We start from the raw sequence: 25903 nt of genomic DNA, 5'->3' as shown, positions 1-25903 counted from the left end.
GTGTATGGGTGTTCATTGGTATAAAGGATAGCATAATAATACTTGGTTGCGAAACACAAACTAAGTAAGAGTAAGTGGTTAGGCGTAGTCCACGAACATAAGTATTGGTGAAAAGAAAGTGTTCGGTGGTGCCACACCTTGCTAAGAGCGGTTGAAAGACTACCGTCGGCTTGGGGGTGTGACATCACCGATTCTAGTCTCACTGATACCAAAAAATCTAGCATGGTTTCTGTTGGTGCGCCTCAGGCTGGGTGCGATCCCTGGGTGACTTTGACGGCTTAGATGCCCCTGAGTCGTGGCCTCTCAGCCACAGGGTAAGCGTGATTTTCAGGATTCACCCACTTATCAACCAAAAAAAAAATACATAAATTATTTTGCAGAAAATTTGAAGCATTTAAATTTTATTGATTAAATAAGTTAAACCTAAGATTTTTGAAATTTTATATCAAATTTTAGACAAATTTACTAGAAAAAATAATTGTTTCATCTATTAGCCAGAGTACTCTCAATATGAAATTTCATGATTTTTTTTACAAAGGCAATATTAAGCATCACTAAATATTGTGCAAGAGTAGGTATGCACCATCAAATTATTATTATTAATTATCTAATGGTATTAAGCATTTTGTTATGTAACATTGAAGGTTATTTGAGGGTGGGAATGTCTCATTAAATTAATTGGTCGAGAGGTACTCTCTAACTCAATATGGAAGAGATGTTGTAATGTTATGTTATGTTCTCTAAATTAATATAATAAAATAATAAAAATAAAAGCAGCCCTACATTAAAATAAAAATAACTTCAAATTAAAATAATAATAAAAAAATTATATAAGATTGTATTTTTTTTTATTGTTGTTTAAAATATGTATTTGAATACATAAATGAATTTAGCATCTTGAAAAAAAATTGGAGCACTTGAAATCTATAGATTAAACAAGTTAAGCTTAAAATTTTTAAAAATCCCCCAAAAAATTGTTGTTTCATCTATTAGTAGAGTATTCTCAATATGTAATTTCACGATTTTTTTTACAATGCCAATATTAAATACTTTGTTATCCAGCAGTGAATATTGTGTGAGAGTAGTATGCACCATCAATTTATTACTATTATTCATCGAATGGTATTAATGGTATTAAGTATTTTGTTATGCTTTATTTTCCTTTTTGTTTGACTACAAGGAAGACAAAGATGTGATCTTCCACAATGGACCATACATTTTTGGAGCCAGAGGGATGTATTTGAACAAATCAATTCTAAATTTTGATCCAGGTGAAGAAATCTTGAATGTTGTTTCATTATGGGTCAAACTCTCACGAATTACACTCTCTTGTTGGAGTGATGACTACATGCGAACTATTAGAAACAGGGTTGGGAAATGTTTGGATTGGGTAGAGCCAAAAGGATCTTAGTTTTCATGCACCAAGGTTTGTGTATAGGTGGATCTGGAGAAAGTTTTCCCTTAGAAATAAAGCTTACATGAGGATAATGGACCCATTTCCAAATATTATATTATGATAAATTACCGTTCAAACGTAGATATTGCCATGAGTATGGTCATTTTGCAAGAGACTACAAAAAGGCACAATCAGGAAATGGAACAGATACTTCAACAGGGTAAGAAGAGCAATAACAGATCTCAAAGAAAGGTGGAAACAAAGGTAAATTGACAACAGCTAAAACACAAACAATACAAGGTAAAAATGCGGCCTCAACCTCAAAAAATATGTTTGATGTTCTGCAGCCCTAGGAAGAAAATGAACTAGAGTAAAATGCACCAAGTTTAGGGGAAGGGCCCGCACATGATGTTTTGCAACCCTAGGAAGAAAATGAACTAGAGTAAAATGCACCAAGTTCAAGGGAAGGGCCCACACATGATGTTCTGCAACCCTAGGAAGAAAATGAACTAGAGTAAAATGCACCAAGTTCAAGGGAAGGGCCCGCAAAGGAGGATGTTACATACCTTGATACAAAAGAGGGAGAAATAAAAGACCAATAGAAAGTTACAAACACACGATGATAACATTTAACCTATAAAACCAATGGGAAATACAAATCAAAATGCAACAAAAAAAATATGAGCAACCCATCTCCCAAATCTAAAAATGCCTAGGATCACTAAAACTCAAAGGAAACCCCCAAAGATAATTATGTGTAAAATGGCTCAAACCCTATATTAGGCAGAGAAGAGAAACAAGAGGAGAGAAGCAACAAAGAGATGGAAATCATTAAAAAAAAATAAAGCGAGACCTTTCAAGAAGACCACAAGAGAAATACAGGCAGAACACAACAAAACATTTGGAAATCAACCAGCAATGACAAAGACACCAAACCAATAACACCCAAAGAGAAAGAAACAATAGAAGAAGGAGAAGGTAACACCAAAACCCCTAACAAAAAATGATGAAAATCTTGTCATGGAATGTAAGTGGTTTGGGAATCCATACAAAATCCATGTCGGTAAAAGACATACTGGAACAGGAGCATCCATGGATTCTCTTACTTCAAGAAACCAAGCTAGATGATAATGAAGTTCTCAGTGCAATAAGATCCTTCTAGTGACATAGAACTAGAATTGCTTATAGTTAACGCGAAGCCTCTCGTGGTATAAATACGTTCTGGTTAGATGTTGCATTTAAATTAATAGATATTGAGAAGTCTCAATTTTGGATAGCAATGCTCTTGGAAAGAAAAGATGAGCAGACCCAGTGATTAATTTCTATGCTCCTTAACCTCGTCTGAAACATCCAACGATCTCAAGGGAAGCACATCCAATGCAGTAGCCATGTCCAGCGTTAGAACATAAAATTTGTTTGATATTTCTTCGGTCTGCATGATCAGCCATACACAGCTTACATCGCTGCTACAGTCCTCCAGCAAATATTTTGTCTTCTGCAAAGTAACATAGAGTTCTCTGAAGCATAACATTGCAGAGCGAGGTAATGGAACCCCCACATCTCTTACTTCTTCAAAAATCATAGACAAAACCTTAACTTTTCGCGTAATGCAGATTGCATTTCTTCTCTGGCATCTTCTAGGCTTCTCAAAACATATTACTTGTTCAGAAAGAGGAAGTAGAGGTTGTAATAAAGATACAGCAGAAATGTCTACTGCAGGTACAAATACAGGACCTCTTGAAGCCCGTCTTTTGCCAAGCAGCCAATTATTAGCTATTAAAGCCATCTATTTCTCACCAAAAAAACACAATTTCTGAATGTTTAAAATTTTAAGCCCAATACATATATCATTTTACCCTGAAAACCTGTAACTTTTCAATATCCATAAATATCCTGGGCTGATGCTATTTAATCCTCAGCTATACAATTTTCCCTCAATTACCAAAATCACCAAACATTATCTTGATATTCTGCTATTTTCTACAATTTTACCCCGAAATGCAACAATTGTTGCAATTTAATTTCTAATTGCTTTAATCTTTTTCGAATTGCAGCTATCTAACCTGAAATTCTACAGGTTAGTCTGTATTTGCTCAATTTAGCCTGAACTAATGATGTTTAACCTAAAATTGCAACAATGTTACCTAGAATTACAACTTAAGCTGAAACTATGCAGTTTAACTCCTGCGACAATTTGACCTGGAATTGGGCAATTAAAACTGAAATCACTATAGTTTGATCTTTAATTACACTATTTAACACCCTAACTCTACAGTTTACCTTCAAATCTAACTCACTGATAGCTTGCAGCAACTATCTTGTCAATCTTTGGATCTCGTCTGAGTCCCTCCAAGATCTTGTCCACCGTAATTACAGATATATGTACAAAAGATGACTACAATATTTACAGAGTCAGCCTTTTAAGCTTTTCTTCTTTCAGCCTTAGGATTTCTAGAGGAAACACAGTAATATTTACAGCGTCAGCCTTCAAATCTTTTCCACTTTCAATCTAAGGTTTTCAATTCATGGCAAATGACGTACACAAATATTTTGCGGACAAAAATTCGTATATCCGGTTTTTCTGAGTGATCTTCCGTCCAAAATGTCACGGCAAACCAAAACAAAAAGCCGCAGAAAAGAAATTCAGCGTGCAAATCTGCTGCGCTGACGGACAAACAAAGGATCCTTGATCGATCTAACTGGTTTCTCCTTTAATTGGTCGCTTTGAAGAAAATTTCCTGCATATCTATATCCAACAATCAATGTACAGGATTTGTTAACGATTTACGTCATTCTATGTAACCTCTCCACCATGATATGTCATCCAGAGATTAATCGCCTTTATCTCTCGGAAGATTACCAAATATTTCTGTTTGTATTTCGAATTCGGTGACCGTTTTTCATTCGTGCAAATTGTCTAATACTTGCCTACCCTGGATCATTTTCCAAGTCGCAGCGTCGCTTTATAGTGTGCGTCTGTGGGTACCATAGTTAACCGGAGCTTCCCTCATGCCTCCCGCCTATGCTTTACACGGTGCAGGTGGTCACTGGCAGGTGCCTGTTCCCCTATCTTGTTTTCAAAAGGCTGCCGACGGAGATCTCCCTTTTATACCAACCTTGGACACGTGGCAAAAGAAACGTGGGTTCAGGTTTCGACCGTAGCTATGTCAATCACGGCGTGCTGATATGGGCCCTCGTATTTTTGACTTTCAAATGTAACAAGTGGCAAGTAGTGTTTTGAGTGTCGATTAAGATTTGATGACATGGTTTTCTTATTGAAAAGGAATGAGAAGGATGGAAACGTTAAGTTCACATTAAAGCCTTAAGAAGCAATACGTGTTCATCTTATGATTATGACGTGGACTTACAGAGTAGAAAACTTTTAAATCACTTTCGGTAGTTTAAACTTTATGATGGTGAGGTGACCACAATTACTATACACTCGCTTACATGAGAGAGACATCTTATGGTGAAAAGGCAAAATGTTACCCTTTTTCTAAATGTCACATGATGAGTTTCAATGGCCCCACAGATATTGTAAATATTACCTAGTTAGGTAACGTTCGCGCAATATGAAGTTTTATCAATTTATTTACCGAGTGATTATTTAAGAACTTTTTTATGTGTTGTTGAATAATGTTGGATTAGGAAAGTGTAACGTTAAATTATTATTAAGAATGTAGTAGTGTATATGTGGTAGGTAGCTATATATTGTAAATATGTAATCCGTAGTTACATAATATTAAATATCTGATTTTTATTTAGAGTAAAGTTTATTTAAGAGATGGAATAGTTTATTTGTTGAATTTGTAATTTTCATGTTTAAATATGTATTTAAATATATAAATTATTTTGCAGAAAATCTGAAGCATTTAAATTTTATTGATTAAATACGTTAAACTTGAGATTTTTAAAATTTTAGACAAATTGATTAGAAAAAATAGTTGTTTCATCTATTAGCTAGAGTACTCTCAATATGAAATTTCATGATTTTTTTTACAAAGGTAATATTAAGCAACACTAAATATTGATGATGGTTAACGCCCGCTGAGACCAAACATTGGCCTATTGAACCTAAAGAAACAAATTATTTATTTTCATTTAAGATTTTATTCCTATGCTCAAAAAGCTTGGAGAGAAGCCTCCCGAGCTTACTATAATTTTGACATTGTAAAAGGCTAAGAAGGTCAGTATTGTAACAAAGATTGTAAAACTGAGATCTAATGTGGTTGTATGCGGGGCACTCTATGAGGAAGTGGTTTTCATCCTCGATGTTCCTATTCTCACATATATGGCAGATCCTTTCCATCCATGGCGTTTTAGGAACTGCCCAATGACCTGTTTCACTATGGAGCTCATGAGAATTCGTTCTAATCTTTGCTATATTAATTCTCTTCTTTGAGCTAGTTAAAATATAGAGATACTTTTGATCTTCTAGGGTGGGGTTGATGACCTTCTTATAATACCTTAATTTTCTTTTAGCCGCTAAATCTTTCTCACACCACATTTTTTCTTTGAACTTAAAAGTAACAATATTTTTAATGTTATTTATGTTGTGCAATGCATCATTCTCGTTGATCTCCCAATAGTTTAACCAGGCCCTTGTGTCTTTATGCCACCCCCGATTGAACCATATTTGGTTTTGGATAGAATTTAAAGCTAGCTTAGGAAGTCTATGATCGTCTATGTTATTGAGTTTGTGCTTGTACAGCAGAAACCTAATCATAGCTAGCTCTCAATAGGGGAAATACTTGCTTCAATAAGGAGAATAGGATAGGGTGTATTACTTTTAATTTTCAGGTTATAAGTTATAAAACGCTTTTGGATTTGCTCAATCTTTCTCCATGATTCTCTGGAGATGCTGCAACCCCAAACCTCACAGCCATATAAGATAACAAGAGTGACTGAAGTTTCAAAGAGGAACTTCTTTTTATCCCACATTACGAGGTTTGCTGTTTTACAATTATTTTCAAGACCAAAATAAGCTTTCCACCCCCCATTAATCCTTTTCTCAATGCTATGGTTCTAGTTGAGCTGGTGATGAATATCAATTCCTAGGTACTTGTAAGAATACACTTCGTCCAAGTTATTATTGTCATACATAAAATTAACGTAAGTGTCCAAGCCTACAGTAGTCTTTCAACCGTACTTGGCGAGGTGCGGCACTACCAACCGTTTTATTTTCACCAATACTTACGATTGTAGACTACGCCTGACATTCCATACTTAGTTTATTTTTCGTTACCAAGTATTATTTTTATCCTTTATACAGATGAAAACCCATACATATTCATCATCAATAGCAATTAACCCATATACAATTGCACAACATTATAAAGGGAGGGGTAACTCCCTGCAATATGAGTCTGCCCGATATCAATATATATAATATTTTTTATAAGTACAAGTTAAATCTTGGGAAACCCCAAATTTACACTTAGCCAAATTTTCAACTTCGGCAAACTTGATTGCCCAGCTCGTCGGCGCCTCCACACGGTCGTCGCACGACTCACCAACCCTTCGTTCACCTCGTCGCACGATCATTTTGTTTGCCCAACTTGGGTGTGCCTCATCGTAACCAAGTTGCCACACACGGGTACAAGTCACACCTCCATTCACAACTCCAACACTTCACCGTTTCCACCATTTCATCGTGCACGGCGCGCCCTACCCGGGTCGTCCGTCCACACGATCCTTCGTTTCGGCGTGCCCTCGCTTGGCCACCCATCCGCACGTCCACCCATTCACCCAACTCGTCCACCTGAACTCGTTCACCCAAGTCGCCACATGACTTCTCCCGAGTCACCTGATGACCTCACCCGGTTCGCCCGAACGACTTCACCCGGGTCGCCCGACGACCTCACCTGGCTCGCCCGAACGACTTCGCTCGGGTCGCCCAACGACCTCGCCCGGTTCGCCTGAACGACCTCACCCGAGTTTTCTGCCCGACGACCTCGCTCGATGACCTCGCCCGAGTTCTGCCTGAACGACCTCACCTGAGTTCGCCCTCGCTCGAGTTTCCTGCACGAGTTTTTCGCTCGAGTTTCTCACCCGACTTTTCTGAATGATTTTTTCACCGGAGTTCCACCCATCGTGTGGGCTCATCCACGTACTGCAAAACTCCTTGTTCGAACTCGTGTTGATCGAATGATGGTCGTTTGCCTCCAAACACCCTCCAATATATACGAGCGGGTAGTAGGTTATGTCACCCGCCCATATATATTGTGCAAGAGTAGGTATGCACCATCAAATTATTATTATTAATTATCTAATGGTATTAAGCATTTTGTTATGTAACATTGAATGTTATTTGAGGGTGGGAATGTCTCATTAAATTAATTGGTTATTTGAGGATGGGAATGTCTCATTAAATTAATTGGTCGAGAGATACTCTCTAAATCAATATGGAAGAGATGTTGTAATGTTATGTTATGTTCTCTAAATTAACATAATAAAATAATAAAAATAAAAACAACCCTACATTAAAATAAGAATAACTTCAAATTAAAATACTAATAAATTTTTTATGTAAAATTGTATTTTTTTTGTTATTGTTTAAAATATGTATTTGAATACATAAATGAATTTAACATCTTAAAAAAAGTTGGAACACTTGAAATAAATAGATTAAACAAATTAAACAAATTAAGCTTAAAATTTTTAAAAATCCCCCACAAATATTGTTGTTTCATCTATTAGTAGAGTATTCTCAATATGTAATTTCACGATTTTTTTACAACGCCAATATTAAATACTTTGTTATCCAGCAGTGAATATTGTGTGAGAGTAGTATGCACCAGCAATTTATTATTACCATTCATCGAATGGTATTAATGGTATTAAGTATTTTGTTATGCTTTATTTTTAAGTTAAGCTCTAATTAGTTTGGCGATGGGCTTTAGTAGATAAGCCGAATTTTTCTCAATTTTTTTTTATTAAGAGCACGTGTAATTAATAGATTGAATGAATTGTTTTGTTGATGATAAACTTTGAGTGAAAAATATAAATTTTTTTTTTATTTAAAATATTTATTTAAAAAAATTAGAGCACTTGAATTCTATAAATTAAACAAGCTTAACTTAAAAATTTTAATTTTTTTATCAAATTTTAGATAAATTAACTTAAAAAAACCTCAAAACAAATTAACTTAAAAAAACCTAAAAAAAATGATTGTTTCTTAGTTCAAGTACTCACAATATGAAATTTCATGAATTTGAATTTGTCTCCAACGCCAACATTAAGTACTTTGTTATGCAACATTGAATATTGTGTGAGATTGGGTATGCACCATCATATTATTAGTAGTTATTATTAAGTATTTTTTTATGCTTTATTTTTATGTTAGGCTCTAATTAGTTTGGCGAGCGGGCTTTAGTAGATTAGTCGGAATTTTTCTCAAATTTTTTTTTATTAAGAGCACGTGTAATTAATAGATTGAATGAATTGTTTTGTTGATGATACAATTTTGAGTGAAAATATAATTTCTTGCTATTTAAAATATTTATTTAAAAAAATTAGAGCACTCGAATTTTATAAATTAAACGAACTCAACTTAAAAATTTTAATTTTTTTTATCTAATTTTAGACAAATTAACTTAAAAAAATCTCCAAAAAAAATGATTGTTTCTTAGTTAGAGTACTCTCAATATGAAATTTCATGAATTTGAATTTGTCTCCAAGGCCAACATTAAGTACTTTTTTATGCAACATTGAATATTGTGTGAGACTGGGTATGCACCATCATATTATTATTATTAATCATCAAATGGTATTAAGCATTTTGTTACGTAACTTTTTACTCAAGAGTGGGTATGCATAATTAAATTATTGTGTTTGAGGTTCTTTCTCTAGCTTAATATAGAATGTTGTAATGTTAGGTTGTGTAAACTAAAATAATAAAAAATAAAAACAATCCTACATTAAGATAATAATAATTTCAAATTAAAACAAGTGCTACATAATAGTTATTATGTGTCGTTTAGGTTACATATAGTTAAATTAAAGCAAAAATATTGAATTCAAGTTAGTGTTAAGGTTTAAAATCCAGTTAATTTAAGTTTTATTGATTGGTAAATTAAGGTATTTTGTTAATTGTAATTATGCATTGTTTGCAAGTATGAACAACTTTGTTGCAATATGATTTGTTGAAATATGAATTCATCCATGGTCAAATGAATTCAATTAGATATAAATGAATTAAATTATTTTAAAAAAATAATAAATTTTAATATATAATGTTCAATCATACAAATTTTGCAATTTTGTTTTGGTCAAACCTAAATAATATAAGTTTAATGAATTCAATTGGATATAAATGAATTAAATTATTTTTAAAAAATAATAAATTTTAATATATAATGTTCAATTATACAAATTTTGCAATTTTTTTTGGTCAAACCTAAATAATATAAGTTTGACAAAAAAACCAAATACTAATAATTTAAGTATTATATATTAAAAAAAGAGAGAGAAAATAGATAAAACTTAATGTAATAACTTAAAAAAGACAAAGTGGACTTTTTATGTTGATTTTTTATTTGATAATTTGTTTTTTATTAGGTGGAAACTTAATAATTTAAATATTGTAATAAAAGTTTTAATAATAAAAATTACAATTTTAAATTTATTCATATCTTCAAAAACTTGAACAGAGTTCTATATCATTAAAAATATTGGTTTTGAATTGTGCCACTGAGAATAAGAATGAAGCTTGCTATCCCTATATAAAGCATATTATTTAAATTTATAACAAATAAGTCATTATTAAACAATATTATTTTAAGAATTGTATAATATTAAATAACTAAATCATTATTAAACAATAATATTTTTTAAAATATATGATATAATTTTAAATATTATATATTCCATGAAAAAACAATAAAATCTATTATTTAAATTTATAAAGTTTCCTCGTTAACTAATAATAATATTATAAAAAAGCTTAAATATTATTATTTCATAATTTTTTAAAGTATAAAAAAAATATTTTTAAATTATCTATTTTTTAAATAAAAAATATAATTTTATTTATCTACACGTTTAAACTTATTTATAAATTATATTTACTTTTAATTTTGCTTTATCAATTTATAATTTATATTTAAGAAAATAAATTAAAACATTTAATCTTATAAATTAAATTAAAATATTATTTTATTGAATTAAAATATTTTTGATCGGAAAGAATTTTATAGAATGTTCAAACAATAAACAAATGATTTTTAGTATACACCAATAAAAACAAACTCGAAAATCAAAAAAATTTGAAACATGACATTTATAATATGAAAATGGAAAACCACCGCAATTCCACGGCTTAGTGTTCCATTAGTTTTAAAATGTTTAAGCCTGAAACGTACTTTGAAAGTGAGTTTAATTATGAATTTAGATATAACAAAGCTTTTAATCTGTTTCAGTCCATAATTTATTGGAGCCCACTCGCCTACGCTTTTGCTCTTGGGTTGAATTTAGGTTTCTTCATTCTTGGATAAGGGAAAAATATATTTTTAGCCAATAAATTAATATGTAATTTTAATAAAAATAAAACTTAATGGGTTATCAATTTAATGTTTGTACTTCAAGGAAAATAAATTTGTATCTAAAATTTCCATTTTACTTATCGGGTTGTTTTTAGTGTCATTTTTTGGACTTTCTAGTGTCCAAAGAATTTTGAGGTGAAATCTTGATTTGGATTATTTAAATTACTTTTTTGATTGTATATACGGATTCAGCACCCCCGGAAAACCCCTAAGGCACTTTGATTGTGGATGGGTCACCCATCAAGCTTGTGATTTCAATAAATCCATGCGAGATTTTAGAAAAATTAAACAGGAAAAACCCACCGGAAAAACTTTCAAAAAATTTCACTAAAGACAACTCATTTTGTATTAAGTATTGGGGGTTTTCTGAGTGCATTATATTAGATATCATTTTTCAATCACATAGCCTTAATCATCACTTCCACTTCCGGGGCTTGCACCGGGTAACTAGGACTTCCCAAGAGGTCACCCATCCCAGATCACCTCTGGCTCAAGCACACTTAACTGTGGAGCTTTCCCCACAATCAAACCCGCTTAGCTTGCTACCCCATTTAGTGTGGGAATATAGAAGGCACCAGCAAAAATTTAAAACTTGTTAGATCAGTAATCCTACTACATTCTTACTTTGCCATAACTTTGGGAGGAGCAATCCCTGGGCGTTTTGGGAGTTATGTTGGCACACAGAAATCATTATGAAATTTGAAACGAGAATTAATGCCATAAATATATAATACTAGTTTCTAGAAAATTTGCAATAACATGCTGAATTTAGAAGCCAATCAAATTGGATATAAATGAATTAAATTATTTAATAAAACATTAAATTTTAATATATAATGTTTAACTATATAAATTTTACAAAAAAAAATGGTCAAACTCAAATAATATAAATTTGACAAAAACTAAATACAATATCTACTGCAGACATAATAATAATAACAAATTTATATTATTATCGATATTATTATTTGTTGGGTAGTTAAGATAAACTTGACAAGTTAAGGTAAATTTGACACGTCAAGTTACTAAATTTTGTTTTCGAACTCCAAGTTTATGAGAACCCATGGTATTACCCACGGTATTCATGTGGAATATATCTTATTTAAAGGGGGAAGGTGTAATGTTATGTTATGTAAATAAAAATAACCCTACATTAAAATAAAAATATCATAATGAAAACTTCTTGAACATTGTTTTGGGTAAACACTTCACCCATCTTGAGAACCCATGGTATTACCCACGGTATTCATGTGGAATATAGCTTATTTAAAGGGGGAAGGTGTAATGTTATGTTATGTAAATAAAAATAACCCTACATTAAAATAAAAATATCATAATGAAAACTTATTGAACATTGTTTTGGGTAAACACTTCACCCATCTTCAAATGTAGAAAGTACAAATTGATGAAGCAAAAAGTATCATACCAATAATAAATATAGAATAGAAAAAAATATGATCGTCAATGCTAACCAATCATAGTATCCCTACCCCTTCACCACCCCCCTCTTTTTATTTGGTCTTCCGAGGGTGTGAATGGGGCATTGGAAACATTATCTCATACACCATCTCATACACCAGTTAGTCATCACTTATGTAACTCAAACCTAATTCACTATTTAAGAAGTTTTTCCCCTCAACTTAAAGGCAATAGTATATCACCCTAAAGAAATTGCAAGGTAAGAGCTTCGAGAAAGCTAAGATCCCTTCAGGGTGGAGGTATCTTTTCTCTACCTTAATTGTGTCCCCCTTATTTTTTCCATCCTATCCCATATAATTTCTTCCTCCTATTTAATTTCTTAATATATTTTATTCTAATCCAATCTTCATTGTTTCCCTTAATCTCTTCTCTTTCTTCATCAATATTAATCATTATTTTCAATTCTTTATCTATTTGTAACTTTTATTCTTATTTAATATTATTTTAATAATCTAATTTTAATTCTATTTTAATAATACTTTAATTATATTTTTATATTAATTTAATCTAACATTTTAATTATTATTATTTTTTTTTTTTTGTAAACTTAGGCATTCCTCTTTCTATATTACGATAATAGAAACTTACAGCAAACTAATGTTCAGGTGGCTAGTCTGCCCGCAGGAAACCAGACCGCCACCTATCAGCATTATAACCAGACCAAAATTTAAAAATGTTTTTCTCCTTCATACTGTCATATCCAAGTTTTTGACTACTGCTAACTAAACTAACTACACGACCATAACATAGTAACCAGGCACAGTTCCTTTTTAACATCATTTTAAGCAAAATAACCAAAGACTCATCTCTGTCAATCCTCATCTGACGAGTTGACCGGGGCGAGCGCCGTGGCGCTACACCCAGGTTTCACCTTCTTCTGTTCCATAGCCCATTTCATTTCCTGCAACATTTGTTCCATCTTCCGCAGCATCACATGGTTTCTCACTGTCTGGACTTGGACAGCCGCAATCTCTTTCAAGAGGGAAGCCTTTAGATTTTTTGTTTCCTCCCTTGTTTGGCTTTTTTCCTGTTCCTCTCTCTACTTTCTGTCCTCCTCCTCTTCTTCTCGGACTGCCTGGTTCATTTCCATAGCCCGGGCGACCACGTGTTTCATTATCCAATACTATTGTAACGTCTTATTAAATAGAGAATTTCTGCTCCTAGTGTTTCCGGGGTCTGGAATCAGATCTTCCCATTCCCCTCTAGGGATTTCCTTGTTCTCACTAATGGACCTCAACTCCTGTTCCCACCCATGGATCGTGTTTCCAGGGAGTTCCCAGCCATATATGCGTTTATCATGAACATGTTTTTCTCTGAGTTTGGCTGCCTTCCTCTCCGCTTCGGATTGTTGCTTGTGCCTTCTTCCCTGGTCCGAGCTTGTTTTACCTTCTTCAGAGCCATCTTGCTGCGGTCCTGAAACCTTGAATTTATTGTGGCTTATCTACCTATCAAGATAGCAAACCACAAGTCAGTGCCTTTAATTTGAAGTTCTGCGGAATTCCAATCACTTACCCTCCCAGCCTTGGCCTGAAGGGCCTGCCGATGCTTCTGGCAGGTAGTCCTAGGCCACCTCACAACTTTGCCAGCTATGCAGCCCGAGACCCTCCCCCTCTCTCTACTTCCCTGAAATCCCCGTGCTGACCAGCATGGCTGGTCTCAGCAAACAGAGCAATCCTCCCTCGACTTCCCATCTGATGGGGAAGGCTTATTACCCCCCAGTGGCCCAAAGGATTTCTGCGCATAGCCTTTCGGGGATTATCCGGGCAGCCGACAAAGTTAAGGTACCAGTACCCAACATGGATCTCAACGAGACCCGACAAGGCCACCCTCCCCTCCCACCTCTCCTTTCTGGTCATGAATTGAACCCATCTCCGGGGGCCACGGATTTCTCCAGCAAAACTCTCCTCATCTCTGATGGGGCAAAGGTTATTCATCCCGTGGCCAGGATGACCACCTCCTATCCGTCTACTGGTTACAGGCTCCCTTTTTCTGGACATTCTCGTTAAAGAATAGACGATTCTACCTCTATCTAACACAAGGTCTAAAAGACGGGGGCTTAAGGAAACATACCACCTTTCTTCACCAAGACCTGAGATGAGGGCTGGATGCTGAGCCTTGCTGCCACCTTTCGCCGATCCTTCATTCTTCGTGCTATGCTGCATGAACATTCTATTTGCCACCTCAGGCCTTTGCTTGTAAACTCTCCTTTGTCCTTTCATCCTAACTGCCACTTGGCCAATTAATTGCCCGGCTCTCATCCCCGCATCCCTTCCTCAGGATTTGGCGATACCTGTCTGTCCTCCTTTATTCTTCATTACTCCTACATTCTCCTGGCTACTCCTGCCGTACCCTTTCTGTACCCCTGATGCCACCTGTCGTCCTTCCTCTTCCATTTATCCCGACTTCCCACACTCCCTCCAGATCTTTCCTTAATGATGCCTCAGTTCTCTCTACTTCCCCGTTAAGTGGACCTTGCCCCATCATCTGCCTTGCTCCGTCACTTATTTCACTCTTGTCCTTTCTTACGAATATGCTATCTGTTCCTACTTGTTGTAATCTTTCCCCGCAACTGTTACATCCTATTTGATTTTGGCCGTTCGCCTCGAGATTACCATTACCACCCTTATCGTCATCAAGTAATTGTTGTAATCTATCGCGCTCCTCCGAGAGCAGCATATCCATTCCTTCATTGTTAATCGACTTGCCCCTATTCCAACTGTCCCAGTTCGCCAACCAGTTGGCTGGTTTATTGCCCGAGCGCCTTACATGGGATGGGATGAGATAGTCAATTTTGGTCAGCAGTTTCCCTATTTCTCCGATGAGCCACGCCGTTGGCCAGCTCTTACTGATTTTTCCCACTGTTTTTTGCTGTTGTAGTTGCCTTACCATGTCCATTGCAAATATTCTCAAGGTGTTACCACAGTCATTTCTAAAGACTCCCCCAATACCTACTTCTCCCGGGTTGTGTTTGGCAGCACCGTCGAAATTTAGTTTGTGAATCCCTGTGGGGGTTGTCTGTACTTTGTGATTTCTGCCACCTCTCTGACTTGGGCTTTTCTTTGGACACTCCCGCTTACCATACTCTGGTTTACCTCTAGTCTCTTCATGATTTTCTCCTCCATTTATGATGCCCGCGAGTCCTTGTCCTTCCAACTCTCCATTAAAATCATTTCTCTCATATTCCTGAGGGTTTGCTCCCATATGTCTGCTGGAGCTCGGTTTTCTGCCTTGAAAATAACACTATTCTGTGCCTTCCATATGTTCCAGATCATGAACCCAGCGGAGAGGAGCCACGCACGATTTACCACCGGGTTTTGGTAAGGTTTCCTCGGCCAATTTTCTATGGTATTAATGATGTTTTGATAATTTCTGTGACGACGCTCAAACAATTTGAAATGGCTTTCCCATAGGGTGTTGCTGACTATGCATCAGTTCATCAAGTGCTCCATAGTCTCCTCCTGTGAATTATAGAGCGCACAGCGAGACGGTCCTTACCGCCCCTTCCTCTGTATCTGGTCCCAGGTAAGCGCCCTGCCATGTAGCATAGTCCAGACAAAGAAGGACACTTTCGGCCAATGTTTAATTTTCCATAGATTTTTCCATTTTTTTGTCTCTGCCTGTTGATTCTGTTTAGCTTTGTGATAATATCCTTCTGTTATTGAGAAAGTGCCTTGAATTCGGGTGCCCCATCTTAGAATATCTGGCCCAGTTTTCCTCGCCAGTTTTCGAGATGCCATCTCTTTGTAATAATCTTGCCATCTGTCTGTGGCAGGGGCCCTTTCCCAGTCTTCTTTCTGCTTCCAGTTACGCCAATATCCTCCTACCCCTGGTTTCCAGAATTTGCCTACAACCTTCTCCTCTGTCTGGGATGTGAAATCATGGATGGCTTGAAGGTTTTCCTTATGGATGAGCCTTTCACGTTGCTGCCATGATTCCTCCCAAAACCTGGCTTTATCTCCAGCTCTTATCTCCCAAAAACTATAATCTCTTATCAGTTCTTTGTTACCCCTTGCCAGGTTCCAAATTGCGGAGCCTCTAGCCTCTATCTGGCTTCTCATTTTGTCTTCGGGTTCCCCTGTTACCTCATATTTCCTTTCCCATATCACCTTCCACAGATCTTGGCCGCCCTGAGTCCACCTCCACCAAAGCTTCGCCCCCATCACTTGGTTGAGAACGAAGGGGTCCCTTAATCCTAAACCTCCATCTTTGGATAGCCTGCTTAGCCATTCCCACGAAATTAAGGCCCATTTTCTGGTCTTGTTGGTTCCCTGCCAAAGAAATTTCTTGAACATGGCGACCATCTTTTGACTAATGGACTTGGGAATAGCTTGACACGAAATCTGGTAGATTGGGATAGCCTACAGAACAACTTTTAATAGAATTAGCTGGCTGGGGGCATTCAACGAGCGAAAGGTCCAATTTTCCATCTTGTTCCTGATTTTTTTAATTAAGGGTTCCCAGTTAACGGCCCTGTATTGGTGCTCATTCAACATAATGCCCAGGTATTTTGTTGGGAAGGTTCCAATTCTGAACCCCATGGTGCGCGCCAAGAATCTTTGGATCGCTAGCTGGGTGTTAAAGAAGAAAACTTCAGATTTCTCCTTATTAATCTCTGTCCCGGAAGCTTGATTAAATTCAGATAATGTTTTAACAATCTTCTGGGCCTCCTTGAGCGTGGCCTAGCCATATAACATAACATCGTCGACGAATTGCTGGTGCGAAACAGGGAGATCATTCCCACATATTCGTAGCCCCTTTATCTGATCCCTGGCGACTTGGGCCTTGACCAGCCTACCCAAACCTTCCGCGGCCAAGATGAAAAGGAAAGGAGACAGGGGATCTCCCTGCCTTAATCCATGCGATGGGTTGAAGGCTTCGGAGGGGGTACCGTTCAACAAGACTGACATTACTGGGGAACTTACCATTGACAGGATCCAATTTACCCATCTTTGATCAAATCCGTGGGCTTTGAGAATGCTTTCCAAGTATCTCCAGCTAATGCGATCGTACGCCTTAGCCAAGTCTAATTTGATAAGCATACCTGGGTTTCGGGAATTTTTCAGGGAGTGTATCACTTCCTGGGCCACTATGATTCCATCCGTAATCTGTCGCCCTTTGACGAAGCCTGTTTGTTCGTGCGCTATAAGCTCTGGCAGAATCGGCTTGAGTCTATTAACCATAATTGAAGCTAAGATTTTATACACTAAATTACACAGGGATATGGGCCTGAATCCCTGCCATTCGTCTGAACTGTCGTTCTTCAGGATCAAGTCCAAGAAAGTGGCATTCATTCCCTGGTGCATTCATTTAGAACACCTTGATTCCTCCACCAAGTCCAGCAAGTCGTTTCCTATAAAACTCCAGGCCGCTTGATAAAACTCGATGCTAAAGCCATCGGGGTCTGGTGCCTTATTCTTTGCCATTTTTTTAACCACTTCCTCTAATTCATCCTTGGTGATTACCCTGAGCAGAGCCATGTTTTGTTCTCTAGTAACTTTCTTAGGGATATGTTGGCAGACTGATGGGTCCCTATAATAGTAGTAATTACCCCATTACTATTGTAGTTGCATCCCTTATTAATATTGTTGTGCCCCTATTATCCCCATATTGTTATTACTGTGCCCCATAGAATCCCTATATTGTTATTTTTGTGGCTTTATATTATTATTGTTAGGTCAGCTGGTTTATATTGTGACTCCTTAGACTCCTATATATAGAAAGGAGGTTTTGTCATTTGAATCATCGAAGAATTGTTCATTTATGTAATGTAAAGGAGGTTGCCCCCTCGAAGAGGCTAAATTCTAAGGCGTTGATCTATCTTTTCTATCTTTTCTTGAGCTAGTTTCATAACATTTGGTATCAAAGCTTTGGATTCTAGGGTTTTGCTGCTCCAAACAGGCCATCGTGGCATTTTCGCTATAACTTTTTTTTCTGTGACGTTTCAGAAGTTGCAAAAAAACCCATTGAGAAGAAATTGTGCTGAACCTCAGGTCCGAATTTCAGAGCTTTTCGCACTATAATTGCGGAGATATGATCTTAGGAAGTTGGTCTTTTTGTAGACTCCTGAATTACATTCCAAACAGGTGACCTGGGGAAAATTGTCATAACTTTCTCTCTGGGGATCGGATTGAAATTTCATAAGAAGGTACAGAAAGAGCTAGACTTTAGTTTCTTGTATGAATTTTTCGGATCCAAAGGTCAAAACAATGACTCGTGGCACATCGTACAAGTTAGCTCTACTGAACTAGTCTATAATCAAGTCACTGTGGGAGATTTCACATGACTCTTCCTTGGAGAATCCAATTTGGATTAGACTTGTGGCATTCGAAAGAGGACACAGAGGGCTACTGCAGGTCACAAATTCAGAGCTAGATGATTGGAAAGTACAGAGATACATCAGAGGCAATATTGAGCTCCTACAAAGTGAAAAAAGGTGTGTAGATTTTCTTAAATTTTTGCTTAAGCTTGGTTTGAAAATTTATTTTGAAGGAATTCAAAGGGCATAGTAGAGCATTATTATCGGTAACTAATGCCCCGAGGAAGAAAATGCAAACACCTAGTAAGGAACCTGAAAGCTCTAGCATGACTCATGAAGAAGAGGAAGAAATGCTACATGATATATCAAAATTACAAGAACAAGTGCAACAAATGTCACTGTCACAAAAGCTAATAGAAGCTAAGATAAATGGCGTGGAAGCTAAGATGAATGGCATGGAAGCTAAGATGGACAACTTGAAGATAGATTTGAACACAAATTTGAAGACAGGCATGGCAGATTTGAAGACAGATTTGACAAATTTTCTACAAGAAATACTTACCAATGGTGAAAAGGTAGTAAAGGAAACTCATGATGCGAACAAAAGAAATGTTAATCATGATTTCTTAGACTCTAATGTGGGATCGAAAACCCACCACATTCCAAAAATCGATATGAGGAAGTTTGATGGCAAGGATCCCGCAACATGGATATTACAAATGGAGCAATTTTTCGATCTCAATAATGTGCAAAACACACAAAAGGTACGTATTGCAACTTTATATTTGGAACCAAATCAGTTTGTATGGTATCAATGGCTTTGCTCTCGTAAACAATTTATCACTTGGGCAATTTTTACGGAAGAATTGATAGCACATTATGAGGATACAAAAAGCAACACTTTTTTTAGCCAATTGATAAGTCTCAAACAAAAGGGTTCAATAATGGAGCACATTGAGAAGTTCCAAAAATTGAACATAAGGGTAAAAGATATTCCAGAGGAACATAGGACTGATGTGTTCAAAGTTTCTTTAAAGGATAATATCCAACATGATGTTCGCCTTTGGGAACCTGATTCATTAGAGAAGGCATTCAGGATAGCAAGAAAAATGGAAAGCAAAATTATGGCAACCAGGAAGCATACCACTCACAACTATAAAGATGGAAGTGTGGTTGCTCCTAGTCTTCCACAACCTATAAGGTTGACACCACAACAATTGGAAGAAAAAAGAGCAAAAGGGATTTGTTACAGTTGTGATAGCAAATACACTAAAGGTCATAAGTGTGCTAAGAAGAAAATATTCTACATAGATTGTGAAGAGGAAGAAGAAAAGGAGCAAGAAAGGTCAAAAGAAGAGGATATACTCCAGGAACAAAGCCTAGATAAAGAAGAAATGAATCCGACCATATCTTGTAATGCATTGACGGGAATTACCACTCCTCAAACCATCAAGATAGAAGGACAAATCAAGAAGAAAAAGGTACTAGTGTTGATTGATTCAGGAAGTACCCACAATTTTATTCATTGTAACGTAGCAAAAGAATTGAATTGCTTCTTATACCCAACACCAGAGTGTCAAATGATGGTTGCAAATGGAGAACCAATAAATTGCTCTGGAAAGTGCCATAATATCAAGCTATCGATGGGAGAATATGTATTGACTAGCCCAATGCTTTCCATTCCAATGGGAGGTGTTGATGTTGTACTAGGAGTACAATGGCTAAAATCCTTGGGTACAATAGCTTTCAATTTTCAAGAACTTTTCATGAAATTTTCTGTGGAAGGAAAGGAAGTTGAATTAAGGGGTATTGCAGGGAAACCGAGAAAGATAATTAGCTCTAATGGTATGACAAAGCTTCTAAAAAAGGAACAAAGGGATGTAATTGCACAATTATGTTCGCTAGATGTTTCCAAATTGCAATCATCTATTTCTCCAGATCTCCAAAAAGTATTGGACAATCATTCCAAGGTATTTGAGACTCCCAAAGGTCTCCCACCTATTCGTGATCATGATCATGTTATTCATTTGATTCCAGGAAGTGTTCCTCCAAACATCAGGCCGTACAGATATCCCTATGCCCAAAAGAGTGAAATTGAATGTATGGTTGCAGAAATGCTAGAGGTTGGTATAATTCAACCGAGTCAAAGTTCTTTCTTTGCTCCAGTAGTATTAGTGCACAAGAAGGATGGATCATGGCGCATGTGTCCGGATTATAGGGAGCTCAAAAAGCTCACTATTAAAGATAAGTTTCCCATTCCCGTCATTGATGAATTACTGGATGAATTGCATGGATCAATTTACTTCACCAAGTTGGATCTTCGTTCAGGATATCATCAAATCAGAATGAAGACTGAAGACATTCTGAAAACAGCATTTAGAACTCATGAGGGTCATTATGAATTTTTGGTCATGCCTTTTGCCTTACCAATGCACCTTCAACATTTCAAGGTTTGATGAATTCCATTTTCAAACCATTCCTTAGAAAATTTGTGTTAGTATTTTTTGATGATATACTAATCTACAACAAGTCTTGGAAGGATCATGTTGAACATGTTGACAGGGTGCTACAACTATTGGAGGAGAAACAATTATATGCAAAAAGATCCAAATGTTTCTTTGGAGTACAAGAGGTGGAATATCTGGGTCATATTGTATCTCATGAAGGAGTTAAGGTAGACCCTAGCAAAATTAAATCCATTAAGGAATGGAAAATCCCCACATCCATAAAGCATCTGCGAGGATTTATCGGGTTGACAGGGTATTATTGCAAGTTTGTTAAGAATTATGGGAGAATAACAGCACCTCTAACAACATTATTGAAGAAAGAAGCATTTTCATGGACTCCAAAAGCAACAAAGGCCTTTGAACATCTTAAAGAGGCAATGTGCCAAGCATCGGTCTTAGCTACACCGTACTTCACAAAAACCTTTATTATGGAATGCGATGCTTCAGGAAATGGAATTGGTGTTGTTTTAATGCAAGATGAAAGACCCATTGCTTTTGAACGTCATCCAATCAAGGGAAAGTTTTTACACAAAGCTATTTATGAGAAGGAAATGTTGGCAATACTCCATGCACTTAAGAAATGGCGACCCTACCTAATGGGAAGACACTTCAAGGTAAAAACAGATCATGATAGCCTTAAATACTTTTTAGAACAAAGATTATCCTCTGAAGAGCAACAAAAGTGGGTCAGAAAGATGTTGGGTTATGACTTTGAAATCATCTACAAAAAAGGGAAGCAAAATGTAGTGGCAGATGCACTCTCAAGAAAGGATGAGGATGTGGAAGCATTTTTGTGTGCCATTTCTATTATCTAACCAGATTGGATAAATGAAGCAAGGGAGAAATGGAAGAATAACGAAGGAGTATGGGCACGTATTCGAAAGTTACAACAAGATTCCAGTGCATCTGATACATTTAGCTGGCAAAATGATTCTTTATGGTACAAAGATCACTTATACCTCTGTAAGAATTCCCAACTAAAACAAAAGATTCTTATGGAATTGCACACTTCTCGCTTAGGAGGGCACTCAGGATTTTTAAAAACTTACCACAGGGTTAAGAAGGAATTTTTTTGGGATGGCCTTAAATATGATATTCAAAAATTTGTGGCGGAATGTTTGGTTTGCCAACAAAATAAAGTTGAAACAATTAAGACACCGGGTCTATTACAACCTTTATCCATTCCAAGCCAACGTTGGGAGGAGGTTTCAATGGATTTTATCACAGGTTTACCCAAGTCTGAGGGAAAGAGTGTCATCATGGTGGTAGTTGACAGACTTACCAAGTATGCACATTTTTGTGCATTATCACATTCATTTAAAGCCAGTACAGTTTCTACTGCATTTATGGAAACAATTCAAAAGCTACATGGAAACCCAAAGATTATTGTAAGTGACAGAGATCCCATTTTCACTGGAAATTTTTGGACAAAATTATTTTCTTGTCTTGGTACTCAGTTAGCTCATAGCTCATCTTATCATCCTCAATCTGATGGGCAAACTGAGATAGTAAACAAATGTTTGGAAGGATATCTTCATTTCTTTGTATCTGATAAACGGACACAATGGGTCAAATGGTTGCCTCTGGCTGAATGGTGGTATAACACTTCCTTCTATACAGCAACAAAAATGACCCCATTTATGGCACTTTATGGATATCAGCCACCATCCATCACATCATATTTAAGAGAAAATTCTAAGGTTCAAGCAGTGGAACATCACATCGAACATCAACAACAAGTCCTCCAACTCTTAAAGGATAACCTCGTGTTGGCACATAATAGAATGAAACGACAGGCATATCAACATCGCAACGAAAGAAGTTTTGATGTAGGTGATTGGGTATTCCTACGGCTACAACCATATAAGCAAGCTAAGAAGGATAATAAATTATCACCAAAGTATTATGGTCCGTACAGGGTGTTGCAAAAGATTGGTACTATGGCATACAAATTGGAGCTTCCTACAACTTCTCGATTGCACCCAGTTTTCCATGTTTCATGTTTAAAGAAGGTTATAGGCGACAAGCTCCCAGTTCAAACAATATTGCCAAAACTTGACGAGGAAGGAAAAATTATATTGGAACCGGAAGCAGTCACAGAAACAAGAACTCGACAGCTATGAAATCGATCAATTTCAGAGTATCTTATCAAATGGAAGAACTTATCCGCTGAAGATTCTAGATGGAAGGATGAGAATTTTATACAGAAGCATCCAGAACTACTCAAGTGTTGAGGACAACACTTTTTTTGAAGGAGAGGGGCATGATGGGTCCCTATAATACTAGTAATTACCCCATTACTAGTGTAGTTGCATCTCTTATTAATATTGTTGTGCTCCTATTATCCCCATATTGTTATTACTGTGCCCCATAGAATCCCTCTATTGTTATTTTTGTGGCTTTATATTATTATTGTTAGGTTAGTTGGGTTATATTGTGACTCCTTAGACTCCTATATATAGAAAGGGGGTTTTGTCATTTGAATCATCGAAGAATTGTTCATTTATGTAATGTAAAGGAGGTTGCCCCCTCGAAGAGGCTAAATTCTAAGGCGTTGATCTATCTTTTCTATCTTTTCTTGAGCTGGTTTCATAACAAAAACCCTGTCTATTTCCTCTGTTCTGTTAATGTTTGGTTCTGTTAGGACGCCTTTGAAATTCTCCACCAGGAGCCGTTCCATATCTTTCTGCTTCATCACTCTGTTTCCTTGACTATCTTTCAAGGAGAAGATTCTGTTGTGATGCTGGTGATTCAGCATCGCTTTGTGGAAGAATTTGGAGTTCTTTTCTCCCTCTCTTAGCCATTGGACACGAGATTCCTGTTTCCACAGAATTTCTTCCTGTTTGTGTCTTTCCTCCAGTTGATTGATTACCCTGCCTTCCTCCTCAGCTACCTCCTCATTCCTTCCATCTTTAATGATTTGTTGTTGTATTTCTTCCAGTCTAGTCTGAAGTTTACCTTTCTCCTGCTGTATATTGCCGAATTCTTCCCTATTCCATTTCTTGATTTTGCTCTTTATTTCCTTAAGTCTGAGCTGGAACGAATGCATTTTGTTCCGGCCTTCCATTCCCATCTTACTTTCCTGCCACCAGTTCTTTACTTTGTCCAAGAAATCTAGAGCTCTGAGCCAAAAGGATTCAAAACGAAAGGGTCTCTTTTTATTCTGATCATTCAAAGCTATTTCTAGCTTGATTGGCCAGTGATCGGACCCTATAGAGGGTAGGATAGAGGCTTCATAGAAGATATCCAGCCCTATTATGTGCTCCGAGACTAGGAATCTATCTAATCTTGACGCGATTTGTTTGGCCCCACCTCTTCTATTGTTCCAGGTGAATTTCCCGTTTATAGTGGGAATATCTACCAACCTTAATTCTGTTTGGACATCTCTAAATCTTTCCATCTCCGGATCTTCTCTACTTATTCCTCCTTTCTTCTCTTCTCTTGATGTTATCAGGTTAAAGTCCCCTGCAATAATCCATCTCTGCTCCTGGTGCATGTTTTTAATTTTTTCTAAATGGGTCAGGAATAGGCCTCTATCAACCTGGGTATGGGGCTCGTAGATAGCCGACACCGCCATCCATTCACTTTGTCCAATGAGTCTGAATCTTTGAGTCAGGATTCTTGGCATTCCTATCCACCAGTCTGATAGGATTTCTATTGGATTCCAAATAAATGCTATCCCATCTGCACTTCTTTGGCGTCTATGGTAACTTGTTCATATCTTGGTTTTATTTTATTAAGAATTTCCTCCAGCTTCTGACCTGAAATTTTAGTTTCTTGAATAAGCATGATTTGGGTTTGTCCTTCCTCAGTCTTGCCGCTAAATGTCTCTGTTTCCCTCTGCTGTTTAGGCCTCTAATATTCCATGATTTCAAAATCATTGATTACTTTGGGATAGGTTTTGAAACACCGTTGACAGTGGTACCACTCTCCCTGTATTCACCAGCATTTCTCCCATTAATTGGATGGAGTCCTTAAGATTTTTCCTTCCTCTTCCCGCCCCCCCCCACCCTTTCCTTGACCTTGCTGATCTATTCTGCTTTCCCTCTGGCTCTCTTGATATTCTTCTGGCATAGCTTTACCTTTTTCCAGTTTAGCCTTATACTGCTGAAAGGTTTCCGCGTACAACCTCTTCTGATCTTCCGGGATGAACCTCTCATCCAAGTTCCTCCATTCATTCAGTAGTTTTCTTAGGACTTCTTCCTCTTGACTTAAATCTTCCCTGTTTGTCTCTAAGTCCATCTCCATCTGTTCTGTTAGTTCTTCCTGTTCCTTACCTTTGTCCATGGTCTCGCTTGGGGCTTTCCTTTTTGTGTGGTTTCTTTCACTACTCGCGCTATTGTCTGACTCCTTATCCTCTTGATTTTCCATGGTTTGGTCCTCCTCTTCGCCCTCTTCCTGTAATATTTCAAAGCTGTTTGATTTCTCTGGGGTTGATTGTTTTTCCTTCCTGTCTTCCTTGGAGATTTCTTTGTTCATTTTCCATTTACTTTTCACCTCTTGGAATCCTTCTTGGTCAACTGGCCCTCTCTTCTGCAAGTTACTTCTCCTTTCTTCTTCTTCCTGTGTAATTGGACATTCCTTAGCCAGATGGCCATGGTCATGGCACCTACGGCATCTAAATGGTATGTGCTTGTAGTCTAAGTTTTGCTGCCATACTTCTTCATGATACTCTAGTTCCACAGAATCTAGGATGGGGTTTGCTAAGTTCATATAGACACAA

At 36.7% G+C, this 25903-nt stretch overlaps 1 protein-coding gene across 1 annotated transcript; it reads right to left on the bottom strand.

The window, feature by feature from the left end:
- Positions 1-17096: 17096 nt before the first annotated feature.
- Positions 17097-24757, bottom strand: LOC149243174 (uncharacterized). The gene is made up of 2 exons (XM_089371144.1): positions 23783-24757; positions 17097-17711 (listed from the first exon to the last, which is right to left on the bottom strand). The coding sequence occupies exons 1-2, from the start codon at positions 24755-24757 to the stop codon at positions 17097-17099; spliced, it is 1590 nt and encodes a 529-aa protein (XP_089227270.1).
- Between the last annotated feature and the right edge of the window lie 1146 nt (positions 24758-25903).

This window comes from Pinus tabuliformis, chromosome 8 (genome assembly GCF_031772625.1).
Source record: "Pinus tabuliformis cultivar Carrire ecotype Pingquan chromosome 8, CPIR1, whole genome shotgun sequence".
NCBI lineage: Eukaryota > Viridiplantae > Streptophyta > Pinopsida > Pinales > Pinaceae > Pinus > Pinus tabuliformis.
Note: the sequence above shows the minus strand (reverse complement) of the source record. Positions and strands in the feature narration are given on the sequence as shown.

Excerpts from the sequence above, each read along its gene's own strand:
- LOC149243174 (XM_089371144.1), bottom strand. The coding sequence starts at position 24,757 with ATGGCGGTGTCGGCTATCTACGAGCCCCATACCCAGGTTGATAGAGGC. Across the intron at positions 17,712-23,782 it reads GAACAGAGGAAATAGACAGG|GGAATGAATGCCACTTTCTT; the intron begins GTTTTTGTTATG and ends TGAATGCACCAG.